We start from the raw sequence: 20192 nt of genomic DNA, 5'->3' as shown, positions 1-20192 counted from the left end.
ACACACACACACGCATGAAATGCACTTAGATGCTCGCTGCGTGTTATTTCTTTGATGCACCAACAACTGCGTCTTTAAACAGCAAGTAGCACAAAGGACCAAAAATAGCTCAGTGAGTTGCAGAGCAGAACTGCTCTTCTTGAGGAGGGGAGGGAAGAGGAGGAAAAGGAAGAAGAGCAAGAGGAGGTGCAGAGAGATGATAGGGAAAATATGGCAGAAGTAGACCAGCTCTCCAGGACTTAGGCCTCCCCACTGTGTTCAATTTAAGTTTCTCCTCTCTACCCAAAAAGACCCCTAAATGTTATGAAAAACGAATGCAACATTATAATATCATTTTTTTAATGCCATGAACTGATTATGAGAAGGCTCAATGTTTGTACATTTGTAAATGAAAACTTATTTGCCCATGTGGATTAACACAACCCAACTATAGAAGCTAAACGATGCGACAACATACAGTGTGATTTATAATCAATAGAGCAATATATCACAATTTTAATAGTTGATTTGTTGATAGTATATAAAAGGTATTACTTTTATTTGATTTTACTGTCCTGTCCCAAGTACTGTAAACAATAATAGATGTTTGCCATATGTGAAAGATTTATTGAAGGATGATGATGAGAAATTAGAAGATTGATTCCACTCACATAAGGAAAATATGAAACTACAGCCAGGAGACTAAAGGCGGTAGCTTAGCTAAGCACATAGACCAGAAACAGCTAGTATGACTCTGCCACTAACAGGCTCTAAAGCTCATACAAAATGTAATAATCATTATCAGACTTTTATTTAACTTCCTGTAGTTATCAATCTATTTTGTTGGAGATTTGCCCTGAGCTGGAGATATCAGCCATAGGGATACAGTCGAAAGGCATCAATGTCTTTTCTCAAAAATGATTACCAGTTTACTCAAGAAGATCCATAGATCTTGATTTGCTTGCTCATGGACGAGAGGCGTGTGACTGAGGAAGAAGTAAACATGAATGCCGTCCTACTCGGCTTCGCTGTAACGTTAGCTAGCTCAGGTGAGCTCAGGAGAGCCTCTCATCCTTGAGTAGATGCACTCTTCCTTTTGCTCTGTTATAGGGTAGAAAGAAAAAGGTTCCTGCATGAAACTGCTCACAACAATACCTCTGGATTATCGTCAGTAACTGGGTCACGATTTCTGGAAAGAGAAATTGCAGTTTTTTTGGCGCTTTGAGCACCAAAAGCCGAGTGCCTCATAGTTCCATTATATTCAAGAAGTCTGGGATCTTTACAGACATTATCTTTAACACCGATCAACTCACACAAAAATAATCTAGATTCATAAATATTTCACGTGAACTGCACCTTTAAGGGCCAAATTGACCTTTTAAAATTGTACTGTGAGGAAGAATAAGTTGTGCAAGGTGTACTTAGTGTAAATATTGAAATGTGTCACTCAAACTTTGGTCATGTGAAAACAGGTTTACATTTCTCTTACCTGTAAGTAACTCCTATTGTCAACATGAAGCATAGTCAAACGATAATAGGGCTGCAGTTTAGGATTATTTGTACTATGGATTCATTTGATGATTACTTTCTTGGACTATAAAAAAATGTCGATTTCAGTTTCTAAAAGTCTAAGCAGATGTATTTGAATGTCTTTTTTTTTCAGTACAACACCTAAAGATATTCAGTTTAATATTATTTAAAACTGAGAACAGCAGGAAATCTAGTCAGTCTGAAAACAGCCTTTTCTGTCAATTTTGCACAAAGATGTCTCTAACAGTAATCAAAAAGAATTGTCAAATATTTTTCTGTCAAACATTTAATGGATTAGTAATATTTGCACTTTATTTGATATTAACCAGAACATCTACATGAAACTCAGTGATTATAAGTGTCATGTGTTTGCAGTACTTACTGTTGCTGGACTTGAGGTCTCTATGGATGATTGGTACGAATGCCTGGTTGTGCAGGTAGTCCATCCCTGTTGCAATCTGGACCGCCCAGTTCACCAGGACCCTCGGGGGAATCTTTTTCCCAGCAAGTGCTCGGTTCAGGGCCCCTCCTCTGGCGTACTCCATCACCAAGCACAGGTTGGGCTCTCGCAGGCAGACCCCACGGAGGGAGATTATGTTGGGGTGCCGGAGCATCCAGAACAGCCTGGCCTCCTGCCGCACACTCTCTGCTGTAACACTTATATCCTCGTCTGGGTCTTGCCTTGCGGCCTTCACTGCTACTTCTTCTAGAAGCCATAATCCTTTATACACCTTCCCAAACCCACCCGCTCCAATCACCTCCTCCAGGGACAGTTCTGAGAAGTCTATCTCCAGGGGGCAGTCGCCCACCCCGCCTGCAGTCAGCTGCTGGTAGTTGGCAGCGCCCCCCCTTGTGACATAGTTGCATGGAAAGATACCCACCTTGTCCTGGATCTTGCCTGTCCACCAACCCTCATCCCCAGACACTTTGGAGTCTTTGGAAAGAACCTCGAGGAGGTCTCCCCGCCGCAGGGTTAGTTCCTCGTCTGCTGTGGCCTCGTAGTCGAACACTGCAGTCCAGTAGAGGTTGTTTGCAGCACAGTGGTGCCCAGGGTGGGAGTCTGGGGAGGACGAGAAGGTGGAGGAATTCCAGCTGCTGCCATTCTCCACCTGCACCATCGGGGCCGGACACATTGGTGGCGGAGGGGTCATATTCGGGGGCAAGCAGGAGGAGGAGGTAGTAGATGAGGGGGGGTCAGGAGGGATTAGGCAGGGGGGAGGTGGAGAGCAGGAGCCCCCACAGCTGGTGCAGGACCGGGGGGCTGCTGTGCTGCTCGCTCTGCCGTATGGATGCATAGCAGCCAGACTGTTGTTTGACGCTGTAGGCCTGCCCTCTGTCAACTCAGGGACAAAATCCATACAGGGCCCATTGACAGAGACAGGGAGTCCCAGACCACCAGTGGGGGGGATCAGGGATCAAAGGATCAGGTTGCTGCAACTGCTCTCCCCCATCGCCACATCCCGCTGTGGAAACCGTGCCAAATCCTCTCACCCGTTGCTGCTGTGCTGTTGCTATGCGGTGTGTAAGCATGTATTCCCAAAGGCAAGTTCATACAGGGACAATGTCCATCAAGTCAAACATTGACACTCAGCAGATCCATGAATGTAACCCCCTCAGAAACGTAATTGATTGTTTCCACTATTGTGTCTCTTGGAAAGCTTCTGCAGACTTTCAAAGCAGCCTTGATTATGTATTTATCTAACAAACAGCAGGTCATCAGTTAAGATCAGCTCCTCATCAGTCCTGATCCCTCAATATGTGCCTACAACTAATAAAACAGTAACATAGTTAATAATGATGTCTTAAATTGCTGTTACAACTAAGTAGATTGTATCTAGACTTAACAAAAGCTGGACTCGTGGTTTGTACTTGTGAAATGTTGCCTCATAACCTCATGAAGTCAATATCAGCCAATGGTATAGCTACTTGACTCTGAGTGCTAGAGACACTCAGGGATGGTATTAGAACCACAGCTGAGTAATATCAGTATTAAATATGGAATATTTAGGCTGCCAACAAAAACAGCAGTCTGTGTTTGAGCCGAGTGAAATCCTCTGAGCAGGGGTCTTCATTATTTCTCATCCAGCCGAGTGTACATGCACCTCCCCCGCCAGGCCGTCTCCATGAACACGGGCTGTTTCCTCTTCTGTGTAGATCCTACTGTGAAATATCAGCGGATATTCGCCCTACATCCCGAAAAGCCGGTCCAGGATAATTCCTACAACCATGAGCCGGTTCAACGTCCATTAATAGATTTTATCAAAAAGGCCCCGTCCATTTCAAGAGAGCAGGGGAATTACAGAAACAAGCCGGCGGCAGGTATTCAGTACAGACCATGTTCAACATCCAGCCTGAGCACAACAAACCCGCCTCCGTCTATGTGCAGCGGCCTGCTTCAGTTGCCTCTGCTGGGCTACATTTGTGATGGAGACCAGTCCTCGGTGGGAAAATAAACTCTTCTGGACTGGAGACAGGGAGGCAATGTCAGCATGTATCATTATCCTGCTGCCTCAAGAGCACGCGTGGTAGTTTTAAAGTAATATTCAATAATAGCGAAGGATTTAAATGTCCACGACTTCTTTAGAAACCACCACACGTCGGCAACAAGGCGGAAAGTATGGTTTGCATGCAGCCTTGCACAATTACAGTATCTCTCATCCGGGTGGACGAGATGAAACAAGGCGATGAATGCTCCATGTTTCCTTCATAAATAGATAGAGCGCCCAATCATAATAATACAAATAATTATTTAATAATAGGCTATTTAACGTTTATTTAGGCCAATTATTTGCGCAAAATGTTGTATCCAGTCCCCACTTGCGTCTTCCCCCGCTAACAGCTTTAATACGTAAACAATTAAAGCTTAGCTCACTGTAACCTAACCTGGACAACGATGGCAGCAACATACACCGATATCGTCGCATGGGCGTGTGATGCATCCAAGTAAGCACCATCCAGGTCAGTCTCCCAATTTGGCGTCAAAATGAAACACTCCTGGCAGTCCTTGCTTGTGCTGCTCATCCGGCTGCCCGGAGGTCCATCGTATTCAAACAGGCTTTAATTCCAGAGAGACGTGACATTTCGAGCAGCGAGCTGTCAGTCTGTGGGCTGACTTTGCATCCAAACACACCGGGGCGCAGTCCACATACGTGGGAACAAGTGCTTCCACTCTGCAGATCTACAAAACACAGGGATGGGTGGAAGCACGCGCAATGACTCCCATCACGTGTGTGCAGATCTGGATTCAGCTCCTAGACTGGTTCAGCTCCACGTTCAGGGCGGAGTGAGGGTGTGCTGTTGCACTGTGGGTACTGTAGTTTCTGAGGGATCTCCTGCTGACCTACATTATTCTGGCAGCTCGTATAGATTAAATAATTGGAAATTTAAAATCATAAGGACAGTTACGAGCTTGTTAACTTATTTTACAATGCAGTGCTTTGTCCTGTTGCCTACCTAAAAGTGTCTGCCTAATAATGAATTGGAATATATTGATAGGTGGATTTATACTTATTGGAAAAGATTGCTTCTTGTTTTCTGTCCCAATAGATGCCAGGGATGTTTCTCAAGGACACTTAATCTTACATTAAATATCTACCCGGTATCTATCAAGACTAGAATTACTATAACTTGAAAATGTGTTATCAGGTTTTTTTTAAGGGGAGATAACGTGAGAACAAATAACGTCCTATTTCTTCTTGACATTGAATAACATTAGGTTTCTTTAGAAAAATAAATAACATCACATTGTGTATGGAACCAGTTTTTATTAAAACAAAGGCACGACGTGACAAAATGTCATTGTATTATAGAATACAATCGACATACACTCATTCTTATGCTACACTGACCCCTGGTGCCTCATGAGTGAAACACAAAGTATTTAGTGGTTTTGTTCAGTGGTTCATGTGTTGTCTTTGTTTGTTTGAAGAAATCGCAGTAAATAATGCCAGAAGAGCTGCAGAGATCAGAAGACATACACCGAACAGGCAGCTGATCAGAAGACTTTCTGTCTGGCTGCAGTGTTGGCTACAGATGCGATACATTTGCAATTTGTAATAATCACTCTTCCACATTTGGCAGGCTGTCTCTTTAATATTCTTGTGCAATATCAACTTGTGCATTATTTTGTTTAGATCTTACCAATTGTAGCATGTAAGCAGGTCAACAAGGAATTTGTTTCTTAAGATGGTCGTATTAAGTTAATCATGGTAAAACCTGTTTTTGAAAGTTGTGAAGCAGACAGTAATTGATTTGACTCTGTGCAACAACACAAAAATGTGATCAAATACTAGCCACTTACAAAGTCAGTTACACATACAATGTGTTAGACTCGTATACATTATTTCATTGTTGCTTCACATACCTTTTAGAGATTTTTTTTATTTTTCACGTTCTTTTATGGAATGTTTATGTCTATTTATGTGTAAGTAAATTGAGAGCAATTTTAAATTGAAGACAATTTATTTGTATGTAATTTACACACACTTGGCTAATAAAGCTGCTTCTGATATCAGAGGACTGATTTTGCTTTGCAACCACAAGGTTGTGCTATTGACTAATGTTTTGACCATGTGCCATTATAGATATAAAAAATGCATCTCTAGTATTATTTCTTTAAGCGCTTCCCTCAGATGTAGTTTTCACTTTTACCTGACTTCCATTATTAAACATAATAGGTACAAACAATATAATAGAAAACAACACTAAAAAAGAAGAAGACAAGTATATTTATTTTTTAATGCTAGAGTTTGAATTATTGGCCAATGTATAACGTAATGGTCTTAAAAGCGGTTAATTTTTTTTAGATAAGTTGCTATATTGTTTAAATATATTAAATAATCATTTTTTATGAATCCATCTTTGAATCGAATAGTAGATATACTTCACAAGAGTAGGTATGACGACATGTTCTAGTATAGTAAAGCATCCAAAACAATATAGATAAATAGATAAAAAATACACAATATAACATTTTCAGGATGAATTGGAGTATTCTATAAAATACCAATATACTTAGGCCTACAGCCACAGAAACTAGACATAAACTACAGTAACAGAAGAAAAAATATGTACATAGGATATACATTACAGTTGTGCAAGGTAACTGTTATATCATACTCATACTAAGGTTTTATTATTGGTGCAGTATTTTACAGTATTTACAGTATTTTGGTGGCAGCGTGCTGCCCCCTGTGTGTTACTATCGTAGGTTGCGCCAGCCGGAGGTGCGCATGCGCCGTGAGTGTGCGGGTGGTTTCGGTTGAGCATTCTTGGCAGCGTCTCGCTCGGTGAACAGGCAGTCGACCGACGGCTACAGCGACTCTTTCCTAAATGTCTGGAGATTAATGTTAACGGAATAGGAGCCGAGAGAAAACACCGGAGCAGCATTAGGTAAGATGTGTGCTCTTTTCAGGATTCTCTGAACAGTTTGGGTTGATTCAAAAGCGCTGAAAAGTGACGAGCAGGGAGCTGCGAGAGAGAGGCAGCCGACCAACTTCAGTCAATGCAGAGAACAGGCTGTTTACTACGGCTCAGCCGGCACTCTTAGCCCCGGCTAAAAACATTCACACAGCTTCAACGCTTCACTTAGACCTGCGGCCATTCAACGGAGTAGATATATTAACTTAAATATGCCGCTATTCGCAACAATTCATTAACTACTAAATATTCTACAACCTTCCTGATAATTAGGTTGCCAGTGCGCATGCTCCAAGTGCTTCGGATTTGTAGTTTTTCGAACCTAAGTTAATCACAGTTGTGAGGGCCAAAAGGAAATGTTAAGACTACAAGTTCCAGACAATGGAAGCTTTGTTTGGGGGCAGAGCTAGCCTACTAGTTAGCCTGGACGAGCTTTGAATTTCGAGTAGTTGTGGTGCAAATCGGAAGTTGCCTTGGCTGGAGATTTGTTTCAGAATAAGCTGCATGGGGAATGTTTTGCCCGGGCGGTTACGAACACACTCACGTATTGTTTTATCGGGGTGTTGTAGTAGTTGTAAATGCCTCAGGTTTGATATGTGCAACATGTTTTAAATGTGGTCATTAAAGGAGACCTGGTCGTGGACGGACATGCATACTCTGTTCAGCTGTCAAAAGACGTGTGCACAGTGCGCAGGTTTTGCAGTGTGTGTGTGTGCGTATGTGCGGTCGAGTGTGTTCACTTGATAGAGAGGTGATGATGCTTCGGCGTGTCGTCTCCCTTTCATAGAGATCCCCCTTGTTGCTGCTGTGTTCCCCAGCCCTCAGGAAATGACACGTCGAGGATCAGCATGATGGATCTATCGTGCAAGAGCAGCAGAGCATTGCAGCACTGCACATATTCTGGGCTCCATTTACTCTGGTTGCCTCCCATCTGGAACTAATGGAATAATTATTACAGGGGTAAATCTGGGAATGATGCCTTAATGTCTTACCCCGATTATCCTACTGCAAACCCGCCTGTAAGAGCAGATGTTGAGCACAGCACTGCCCACTGTTTGCTGCATAATCGCCATATCCTGCATTTCATCCCTCGTTTGAGAGGAGAGCAGTTTTGAATACATTTCTCAACGGTGAAGTTTATGCTGAATGATACTGACATGGTTCTCCATATTGTAAATCCAAATGCCTTTGATAAGACACTAGACTGTTGAAGTCAGTTATACAATGTTGTTCCAGAAAGAATCCTCCATCCTTTCAATGGTTGTTTGAAAGTCTTCTATATCAAAAGCAGAACAACACAAACCATATCATGGCATGTTTCGTTCTGTGCTATTCCAGATTCCCCTGTTGTATGATCTCACTAGCGTTTTATTTTCCTGTCTTTCTTTCGTAACTCTACACCTGCCTGACGAAGCAAAGAATTCCATAAATTGATAGTTGAAGGAACAGTGTAAAAGTAGCTCAGCATGATTTATTACAGCAGTGAGTGCAGCAGCATGTCCCTGCAAGCTGTTATCGATGTATAGAAAACCACAGGAGCTTGTGACTTCCAATGACGCAAACCAGAAAGAAGTTCAGAATGGAGAGTAGGTAGAATCTGCAAATGCGCTGATTACCTAAATGTTTTTGTTTATCTCCTTAAATCCTCTATTGAGGGGGCCTTTATACAGTGAGCGTGTTGCTGCTATGGTAGGCCTTTCTTCACTTGTCTTGTGTGCCAAGGCAAGAGGCCAACACATACTGTCTGAGCCGTTCAAATGACACTGTATGAAATGAATATGGCATACCATGTTTGTTTTAAATCTCATTTGTCTTACTCTTCAAATATCTTAATTCCCGTGTTCTGTTTTTACATTGCATCGTAATTCTGCACAGTGTAGTATAGTATTGGGTTATATTGCATTTAAAGATTTATATTTCTGCTATGCAGCCTTCTCGAGTAACAAACCCTTCGCTAAATGCCGTGTAGTTCTGATTTTACACTTCAGGTCCAGATACTCTATCAAACTGTGACATTTCCTCTGCTATTGAGAACAAGATCTAATGTATTTACTATGCAATATTTATGAGCTCTTAATATGTTTTCTGCAATACTACCCAATGGAACTTGTAAATCCCTGCAGGGTCCATAATATCTGTATACGTTTTGGTATTTTTGCAAAGATATCACATTGTCCATGTCCATTGTAATCTACACTCCTTTTGGCCCACATCACAGAGTTGTAAAGCTCCTCCAGCAGACAGATTTTAGTTGGCACCACATTGGGTACAAGATAACAATTACTCACTGTCTGTGATCTTGAGGAACATCTCATATTTTCTGCTACTATTTCAGTGTTTCATAGCAAACAGCTACAAGAACAAAGGATAGTATCTTCAAAGGGAGCGGAATGGGGGCCTCCTGAGTTATTTCGCCTGTGAACATGGAGTTGAATCACTATCTCATATCTCAGTAAATATGACTCAGATTTCTTTCTTGTTCTTTTTATTCCTGACGACGATTTTAAAGAACTCACCCAGCTCTCCGTTGGGTGTATAACACATTTCCAGAAGGGTCTTTTCTGTGGTGTCTTTAAGGCAGCTCTGGTTAAAGACCTCATTTCCTAACCAAGCCATTGGCAGCTCTCCTGCTGTTTGTTATTTTAGAATGAAATGCCTCTTGCCAGGTTTCTATTTAATCCTCAGAGGCTGCTTGGTTAAATAAAGGTTAATAGAAACTAACCATTTTGTGCTCCCGCTGTGTGCAGATCAAACACACACACCACATCCATCACAGTCATTGGCTGTATCCTGATGGGTCACAGAGAGGAAGAATGATACCTCGGGCTAAAGATCCCATCTGGTGTGTGTCACGGTGCAAAGTGACATCCGCGCGTATGTGTGTGTATTTTCAGATTGTCTTACACTTGAGCTTACAGAGTTCAGCCATTGAAATGCATTACAAACTGCTCTCTCTGCTTATTGCCGGCTCATGCTAATGGTTTATACTCCTTTTTAAACCAACACTGTGACGCAGGTTCAGCCCATGTTGGTGGTAACTCTGAATGGCTCAGCAGCACACGTCACCACGCCTGGCATCACAGCCTCCTCCCAACCGGAGCTGAAGGCAATGGAGGCAATCATTGACTGTGGTCACATGTGTCGATTTGAATGACTCTTTTCTGATCTTATCATAACTAAATGAATTGCTGGAGCTCAGCTGACCATACCATTCTTCTCCAGACCTCCAACATGCTACAGTCATCAAAGGCACTTAGTTCATACATGCAAGTTAAAGACATAACAGTCATTTTATTCTAAATTAGGATTGAAAGACTTTAAAATAGATAAATAAAAGACCTCAAATCACCCCACGCCACTGTGAAAACAGTAAAATCCCAATATTCACATAAGTCAGATTTTTGACAAGATTTCACCCACAAGAACAAACAGAAAGCAGCACAGAGGGTGAGAGCTGTGTGGGCGAGAGACTTGGTGTGGATGTGGAGAGAAAATGAAATGTGGTAATTATGAATGTAGTTTGGTTCTGCGTATTTCTATGGAGAAGCTAGGATGTGTTTGTGGGAACAGTGACGGCCCCAATGACCTGGAACCATGTATCTACACACCTGAAGAAGAACAGGTGCATCAGAAGCAGAACAACTTAACCGTCGTGATTACCTCTGGGCAATATAGTTTTACCACTTTACAGTCAACCTTCAAAGGCGTACTTACTTCAGTATATACATAGAGGCTGTGTAAACAACAAGATGATTTACCCAATAACGACATTAACCGCTGTGATGGTTGTTTAAACATCATAACTTAAAATACAAAGAGGAACCAAGACAGTGCTGTTTTTGTAAACCCCCTTTGCAATGGGCTAACCTATAGCAGCACTCTCATGAACATATGCGTTCAGTAGACCTGCGTCACACACGTGTATTAGTCAGAGTGCAGGTGTTGCCGTTCAAGATGAAATAGCATCAGACCAACATATTGAAAGCCCCCCGTCTCCACTCTCTTTGATGTATTTGCCTCCCCTGAGGGTCTTATCCATAAGTCAGGGTGCTTGTTTGTGTCAAGAGGTGAGAGATTTACAGAAAGAGGAGCACCAATGTTTCCTGAGATGACTCTGCTTTATAGCCTTCTGCACCGCTATCAGACATTTTATAGGTAGGCAGTTGATCTATCAAGCCTTCTTCTTCTTCTTCTTCTTCTTCTTCTTCTTCTTCTTCTTCTTCTTCTTCTTCTTCTTCTTCTTCTTCTTCTTCTTCTTCCCACTCCTGCAGAGGTCAGATTCCCTCAAGGTGTTGTTTACCAATCTGTGTCTCATCTCAGGGAACGGGATGAATCAGAGAATTACAATCGGGCACTCACATTTCCAAAACGTGCTTACATTTGGATGATGGCATTATGAGCAGTTTCTATCCTGCCTTCCAACTCACTGTACCTTCTGCCCGCCTGACCACCATGGGGTCAAGAGCCTTCAGCCCCTCTGCNAGAAGTTCAGATCTGAAGAAGAAGAAGAAGAAGAAGAAGAAGAAGAAGAAGAAGAAGAAGAAGAAGAAGAAGAAGAAGAAGATAGTTGAAATCAAATAATTTATTTGATTTCAACTATCTTCTTCTTCTTCTTCTTCTTCTTCTTCTTCTTCTTCTTCTTCTTCTTCTTCTTCTTCTTCTTCTTCAGATCTGAACTTCTCCCTCCTCTGACAATAAATCCTGAGTGGTTACCAAAGAGAAAACCTGCTCTGAAGGTTATTTTCATTGTACAAATCCTGCATCATTCAAATGCAGCCAGATGCTGCTTCTTTTTTCGGTTTTCGCAAATTTCTTGACTTTTTCCGACGCGCTTGCATTTATATCCGTCTCCCCGTCGCTCTGTGCAGCTGGCCTGTACCACTACACCTGCTGTGCCCCCCACCCTTCTTTCACATAATGGTATGATCCTAGTGTGTCCTCGCATATGATTGGCCGCATGGTGGCCCAGCTAAATAAAGACCCGCCCCTGCCAGCATGGATTCTCAGCAAGAGTAGGAGCGGCTGAAGATTCTGCTCTCCCCGACTGGAGTCTGCTCTTCTAGCGGCATCTCGTGATCAGCGTGTTGGAGACCTCTGAATTAAATTATCAAGTCACCTAATGTCAGAAGGCTCAAATCCAAGTCAATTTCCGAGTCATTGGTGTTCAAGTCCAATTCGAGTCGCAAGTGTTATGTGATTTTGTCAAGTCGAGTTGCAAGTCATCAAATTGGTGACTCGAGTCCAAGTCATGTGACTCGAGTCCACACCTCTGTCTGATACTATCTGATGCACTGAGCAGAGGCATACTTGCCCTCAGTAGGGGGGAATCGTGGTGAAAGACTCAATTTAGAGTCCCGAGTCACTTTCAATGCATGGCTCATGGTCTGTCGTGTTCTGTTAGTTCAAGAAGTGGTTTTAAAGCAACTATAGCACATTTGATGTTATGTTAACAGCTTTAATGACAATAACAAATATTTAGACTCTAAAATGTTATCTAATACAGACAGGCTGCAACTTTGTATTTTGATCACTTTTAACACATAATACCTACAATTCAGGGGGTTTTCTTGAAAGGGGATATTCAGACTTTAAATGCTTGTCTAATATAAAATTATAGTTACATTGAAATGAGTTAAACACTTTATGTGAAGGTAATACATCACATGGTATAGTCCTCTGCCAAGTCAGCCACTGTCAAAGAAAGGTCTCAGAAGAAATCTGAGGTAATATCTGATGGTCACACTGTAAGTCTGCCACACAGTGTGTGTGTTTGCCTATAAAACATGCTCTGTCATGCTCTCTAAGCAGCATCAGTGTGATGTTAGAGACGCTCAGACTACTGTTGTTCACACTTTCTGTTGAAACTAAGCAGATAAGTGCGGATAAATACTTGAGGAATTTGTGCTTATCCCTCAACCTAACTTAGAGACAGAGTTTTTGCACAGGCAAAAGCTTTTTCAATTAGTTTTTCTATTAACTATCTGTTTACGTGACCCAGACATTGCTTTATATTTGCACTGTGTTACTAACTCCCTTTTCAAGAGGGTTATGAGTTGCTGGACACATGCCTGATCAGCTTTTTAATGTAATACTGGTTGGTCACAGGCCAGTGTAAGTCATAATACTTATAGTACTATTTGAGTAATCATATATTTACCTCTGGCGCGGAAGTTATTTATTCTGTCTTGTTTGTTGAGACCTGGTTACACAAGAGCTAATAAATGAATATCTAGATAATTACTGTATTTAGCCCTAACTAATACATTTGTCGTAGCTGATACTAACCCAAGTGGTTTAATGGTTTATCTAAATTCAACTGATGAAATGGTCACATGAACAGAAAAATGTCTAAACCCTAGTTGTGGCTGGAGGTTCAGGGGTCGGCTAATGCCCCAGGGTTACTGCTCATAAAACACAAGAAGACATTTATGCCTTAGACTTGATCCACCATTAGAAAACAGGATCCTGATTCTGTTTTGAGTCCGATTGAGAAAGTCTTAGATTTGTTGATGGTGATCATTGATTTGAGTCTGGATGTTGGTGATACGTGATATCGCCAGCCATAATTAGAATTTAGCAATTGTAACTTCTTATCATAAAGAAGTTGAGCTACACAAAGTAGGGCTGCACGATATTGAAAAAAAACCGACATCGCGATTTCCCCCCCCTGTGATATATATTGCGTTTTTTTTAAACTATATTTAACCGGGTGAAGGTATTGTCCTCCTGTGCCTCGCTCATTTTTTACCGTGTTTTGATGGTCTGCAAACTAGCGGGGCGGGGCCTGCTGTGATCTGATCAAGAATGATCGTGATTGGTGGTTTGAAAATATTTTGCACACTTATTCCACTTATTCCTAGTGTTTCCCTACACGACGCTCTTCCGTCAAGTAAGGTAATTTCGGTAAATGACATGCGTCACATTTTTTCTCAAAAGTCTGATAAATTGCCTTACGGGAGATAACTCATCGTAGAAATGTAGAAAGTGTGTTTACCAGACGTTGTGTAACCCACTCCTCATCTGACATAATTTGACCTGCTGGGCTTCTGTATATGTTGTTGCTTACGTATGGGCATAGATTTACAATATAGTGGTATAGCGCTGAAAACTGTAGCTAAATTTAACAATAGACAGCAGATATAAATGAAGTCGCTGCTATACTGCTTTTATGCAGGGAGGTAACATTTTGTAAGCATTTCATATTATTGTTGTACTCGAAAGTCATTAGACTCGGTTTCATCAAGCTTGAGTAAAAGCAAATATACAGCCAATATTTAGAAAAAGGAATAAAATAAATCTAATAAAAACCCAGATTAATGAGCAGAAATTATTCAACCTAAATTTTGTTTAGTGCAGCTCTGTGCGGATGTTAAAAACCTTTTGAGAGCCTTATTTCCCTGTGCTTCTGTACAGTTAAGTGTTTCTTTCAGCCTAACATAGCTCTGTGTGGTTGTACAGTCATGCTCTCTGCAGAAGAGAGTAGGCCTCCCTCACTGGCCCCAGGATTTCACTGGACCTTTAACTCTTAAACCACAGAACATTTCTGACTACAGTCCTCATGTGTTGAGTTAACAATACGCTGGTTTTGCTTCCTTTAGAGAAGTACTTGTCAAAGCCAATCAAGACATTCAGGTTCTCTGTCAGTATCTCCTGTCCAGGCCTTTTGTTATTGATAAACCTTCTTCTCTCAGGAATGGGGAGAATTGTTATAACCCAATGATGAAGAAACTCTGACACGTGAACACACTGCAGCAAACATATATAAAGAAAGTTCTGTGTCTTGTGCAAACACAAAAATAGTCGCTGGAACAATTTGAACTCTGCATATCACACGGCTCATACGTAACATTTCATTAGTGTAAGCTATCATTGTTCCCTCTAGATCTAAACTATTCTGTGTATCATGAAAACCTGCAACAGTTATCTCTATTTCAATGAATATAATGATGCATTCCCAGATACATCAGTGCAGGATATTTTAATTTCATTCGTTTACTCATTTCCTGCGTTATAGGTTGAACTTTGTTGTATGCAGGGCCCGAACCAATCAAATTTGATTCTACTGCAAGTACATTATTAAGCATTACTTTTAATTATTACTTGGTTTTAGTTCCCCAGATGTCACAGTGCATTATTGTCTGTGTCTGACATGATGGTAAACTGAATAGTTTTAACTTTTGTATTATTATTCAGGAAGAAAAAGACATAAGAAGATTCTACAGACCGAGAGAAAGGGTTTCCATTAGGGTTTTATTGACAACGATGGATCAAGCAATGGAGAAAATAAAACTATTCTCAGTTAAATTCTCATTTATTCTGAAGGTTTTTCTGTTTCAACACAAATTGAAATTATTTAAAGAAGTATCTAAGTTCAGTGTTTCATATTTATTAATCAATACACTGGTTTATTGTTCAGTCCCATAGGTTCCTGTTTTGCTACACAGATGTTATCCTGGGCTCCTGAATACATACACATGTTTGTAATGAAACCGTGGTTCTGCTCTCAGTGTTGTTAGTGATAGTTAGTAGTCCGCCAAAGGCCTTCATTCCTCTCTCGCTCTCCTCTCTCGCTCTCCTTCTCGCTCTCCTTCCCTTGACATGATCGTCCTTAAGGAGGCTTACTGAGATTTGCTCTCTTGCTCTCGCTGTGAGCTGCTTTCACTCCCTCGTAGTCGGACTGTGGTGAAACTGCAGCCAAAAACAGCTAGAGGCAAGATCTCTGACTTCAGGCCACAAGACAGATTGGCACGATAAAGTGAGCCTAGCTCGTCTTCTGGTATGTCTTTTTGAAGAGTCGTGTCCAGGTACGCCCAGATCTGATCAATCTTCTTTTCAGCTTGAGTTGGGTACTTCAATGTGCTGTGTTGTTCGTTGTCTGTGTGTTTTCTTCCAACTGTTTGGACCTTGCATTATTTGTTGTATTAAGGTTTTGTATTTAGCCTGAGAAGATTAGTAAATGCTACGTCGCTAACAGGGATCTAGTTAATTAAAACGGTAAGAAACGTAAAAGCTGGTACAAGAGTTGGCAATGCAAAAAATATCTGGGTAAACACCCAAAGAAAGGCTATTGATTTATTTTGACGTGTGACAAGAAAACTAGTATCTCTTGTTCTTTTCCTGTTTCCCTCTCCTATCATTTCTGTTGCCAGATGCTCATGTGTTCCTGTATGCAGAGCTGGTTGTAATGTGACCATCGTTGTGTTTTCACAGAGTCTACTGGGCCGGCCAAGGTGGTGAGAGCAGGGAATCCACCCAAAGCCAGACGCGGAGGAAAGGTAATATTCTGTGTGTGTACTGTGGATGCATGTGTGTACTGGTGGATATAAACGGTTTAGACATTCTACTCTAAACATTCAGTAATGCTTCATTGAGTGTTAGAAACTCCCAGGTTAATCTTTTGCGAGTCATCAAGACGGCTATAGGATTAGAGGTCTTGTGAGAATTAAAAGACTATGTTAATATAACACCATATCTGTTTTAAGTATATATGTTGTAAAGACACAATACAACCTCAAACGGAACATTTTCATTAGCTTAGAGCTTTATCACAGCTCACTGAAGGTATGTTCAAACAGTCATGGTATTTATCTGTCAGGCTTCAAGCTGTGTATTAACGCCCCTCCCCACTTCCTGGAATGCAAATGGCCCGGCAGATGAAGCAAATAAAGTCTCCACAAAGTTTTTCATTCACAACTTCCTACCTTGATTGCAAGACTCGCTGCTGTTGTATTTCAGGGTCTTAAACTCCGCCTTCACCACACAGTTTTATGACACACTTGAAAAAGGTGCAGTGTTACAGAAACAAAAGAGAAATATGCGGTAAAGATGAATTTTGACCCTGTATATCCGCTCTGAAGGTCTTGGACAGAGTCACCTCTCTTCATTAACCTGAGCTAACATCTCAGGTTACCTGTGACACGCCTGCTAATACAGCTTTGTTTGTGTCTTTGTTCATCAGGTTGGAGACTTTGGCGACGCCACCAACTGGCCGACTCCAGGGGAGATTGCAACTAAAGACACGCAGGTGGGTGTTTTTGTTTGTTTGAGAAGTGTTGACTCACAGGTTGGTAGATGTGCATTGTAGAGGAAACACTGATGACATGTGGGTGGTGTCTGTTAGGGACTAAAACCACTCGACTATTTTAATATTTGCTGATTGACGGCTAACAATCTCCTAAGCTCATTTTAGATTCTCATTTGTACTTTCTTGATTTTTGTTTTATACACATTTGTTTGAGCAGTGTTAAAGAAGCCTAAAGTCCAATAGTTATGTTGTTATCCTCTGATTGTTGTGCATCTATCAACTTTGAGCCAGCCTGGCCAGGACTTGTGATAGGGAGTCTCTGCCTTAAAGTGAATGGACAATAGGCATCAATATCCATCTCATGTCTGCAGGACACACTTGAGATAGGTGATCATAACAAAATCAAATATCATGATACTATTGATCTCCAGCAATGTGATAATGTTGTATATGAGTTGATGCTTTCATACCGAATTAAGTTTAAACTAGTGTTGTGGAGTACTGTCGGGAAGAACTCCTTAAAGATCTTGTCCAACATAAGCGACAACTCAGTGAGGTGTTTAGAAAAAGAAAATCTTAGTGGTTTCTAGTCCCAAATTATAATAGTTGGCAACCTTTCAGGGGCGGCTGATGCACTTTGCTGTAGTGGATGTGTGTCTTTTTTGACAATGGGTATTAGTGGTTGTGGCTGTAATTACACAGCAGATAAACGGCACATCCAGACAGAGCAGCCTGCTCCTGCTGGCCCGACTCTGTGTCCTCAGTGCTGCATGTTTATTTTTTTAAGGGTTAGTCACCACCGTGGCAGGGAAACAAATATCTCTGAACTTTAAGCGGGAACCTGCAAAATCAATCCCATTGCAAAAAGACAATCGGTAGTTTGGAAGAGGAGTTGAGAAATTAAGTAAAATCTTAGCCTGAGGGATTATTATGAGCGAATCCTTGCTGATTAAAGAATATAATTGAAATTAATCTTGTATGCTGTCTCACTTACTGTTGATATACTTATTCTTTTACCTTTTAGATTTAACTACAATACCATCAGGTCTATTCCACATAGATACTGGGTACAAATATTAGTCTGATTGTTGAATGAAATAAACGCAAACAATAATGTATTGAAGAAATCTATTGTTTATTTGAAAACATAAAATATGCCAGCTATTCCTTTTCTCCGCTTCTCAATTGTGAGGGTTTGTGGCTTTTTATCCAATAATTAACTTGACAACCTTAGGGGTTAGTTTTTCATCAGACCAAACATTTAAAAATGTCCCTTAAGCCTTTGATGTGGCATCTTTTCAATTTTCTAACATTCAAATAAATAAAGAAAAGGATTCAACAGAATAATATTTAATGAAACAATTATTGCAAACTGTTTTCTTCTCATTGCACATGGCCGGCTGTCTAATAGACCCTTGATTTATGTAAGAAAAACTTGAAAAGCTTAAAGCCTTAAACACCTGCCGATATAAGCTCTACTACTGTGTACACACTCAACACACGTCCAACATACTGACCCCCTTCCCTTTATCCCTATTCTCTCCAACCCTACAGCTGTTCCTGTGAGGATGGGTTTAATTTGTGTCGCCTTACAGTAGCAGCAGTAGTCAGTCACTCCTCAGAGCCCCTTTCTATTTCTGATCTCTGGGCTATAGTGTGTCAGCGGGAGATTGACCCCGGTAACCTCCCCTATTTTAGGCAGCTAGTTCTGGATGAACATGAGGGAGAGCTGCTTGTCCCCTTACAGTAAAATGTGGGTCACATAGTTAGAGCCAGGAATAACCGGTGGCTTCGGTGGCAGAAATCATAGGTGGGTTCAGATACGGTGACCGGGGCCTGGGAAGGGATGCCCTTTTTAGGGATCCCCCTTCAATAAACCAAACCTGGATCAGTGGTGGTGCTGCTGCTATTCTTAGGGGCTGGAGTTCACGGTCCACCACGTAACACTTAGAGGTGTCAATCAGCTGCTGAATTCCTCACATTATTCACACTGGGAAATGAACTTTGGTAAGGAGGGGTTTTCGATTAGGTTGTACTTAAGAGTTTTAAAGTTAGACTTGAGATTTCATGCAATAAAATGCATACATTGATTCTGTTAAAGGTGACCTATCATGCAAAATGCACTTTTGTACGTCTTTTATACATGAATATGTGTCCCCGGTGTTCCAGGGAACTCACCAAGTGTCAGAAAACACAACCCTCTCTATTTTCCTCCATACCCAAATCTCTTAAAAAAAGGGCTGCAACGGATCCAGGGTGTCCGCGGGGTCTTAAAAAGTATTAAAAGTTGATAAATCAATTCAGCGAAAATTAAGGCTTTTAAAAAGTATTAAAAAGTATTAAACGGCATTTTCCAAGGTATTAAGAAGTCCCACAGCAACGACAACATGAAACACCCTTTAATTTACTGAAACGACATGTCGGGAAACCCCACAAGGCGGCCCCATGCATAGCGCGCCGTAAAATGCTGCTTATTATTTTAAGTTTCGTTGCCTTGCTCCGCTCTGTGTGTGTGTGGGGGGGGGGGAATAAACGACTACGGTAACGGGTCCCAAGGTGGGTAGACCAGCATACGCAACGCTCTGGGGGTCCAACGGCTCCGTGTGTGCCCTATATGATCATTTTCTGATAACGATGAAAGAGCCCGCCTCCCTCTCCCCACGTCTCCTGCTGCTGCTGGGCTGTCAGAAGAGGGGGAGGAAAAGAGAGGCAGTCACCGTTTATTAAATATTATTATATTATTATACAGAGAACAGAGTCGTTATCAATTTGTTTTAAAGCTCAATAAATAACAAAGAAGACCTCTGACCGGCACTTTCCTAATTTTGTACGGAAGATTTAAACTTTAACGGACATGTTGACCGGCGGAATTTTTTTACGGAAACTGCCACACGGTCCCCTCGTTCCTTGGAAGAGGCGGAGAGGTGGGTGTTTTTCATCTGGCTGGTGGACTACCTGAGAGATACAGCAGGAGAACACGCCGTCCACCGCGGAGAATAAACAGAAGGGCAACCCATGGCAACCATGGCTCCGGGGTCTTCTTCGCTGCTTTTGGTGTATTTTGGGCGGCAGCAGCGCCACTTACAGGCCTGGCATATGTACTACATCGTTTCCAGCATTTCCAGCGGTCTAGTGTGAACGGACACATTAATGAATCGAATGCGTGTGAACGGAAGACTTTTTTGCGTTTGCGTATGCGTTTTACCGTATGCGTCCTCGTGGGGCCGGGGTCTAAGCCAAA

The 20192-nt window shown here is 41.6% G+C and overlaps 2 protein-coding genes across 2 annotated transcripts in view; both read right to left on the bottom strand.

Moving 5' to 3' along the window:
- Nucleotides 1–4661, bottom strand: part of map3k10 (mitogen-activated protein kinase kinase kinase 10) — a 31255-nt gene extending 26594 nt beyond the window's left edge. Inside the window, exon 1 of the mRNA XM_010796053.1 lies at nt 1892–4661. Within this exon, the coding sequence (XP_010794355.1) occupies nt 1892–2867 (976 nt within the window). The 5' untranslated portion in view covers nt 2868–4661. The remainder of the gene's footprint in view (nt 1–1891) is intronic.
- The window catches only part of LOC104966774 (beta-1,3-glucosyltransferase-like), a 265583-nt gene that overhangs the window by 198633 nt on the left and 46758 nt on the right, over nt 1–20192 (bottom strand). The window lies entirely within an intron of this gene.

This window comes from Notothenia coriiceps, unplaced genomic scaffold (genome assembly GCF_000735185.1).
Source record: "Notothenia coriiceps isolate Sejong01 unplaced genomic scaffold, NC01 NC01_scaffold00037250, whole genome shotgun sequence".
Classification (NCBI taxonomy): domain Eukaryota; kingdom Metazoa; phylum Chordata; class Actinopteri; order Perciformes; family Nototheniidae; genus Notothenia; species Notothenia coriiceps.
This window is presented reverse-complemented; position numbering and strand designations above follow the sequence as displayed.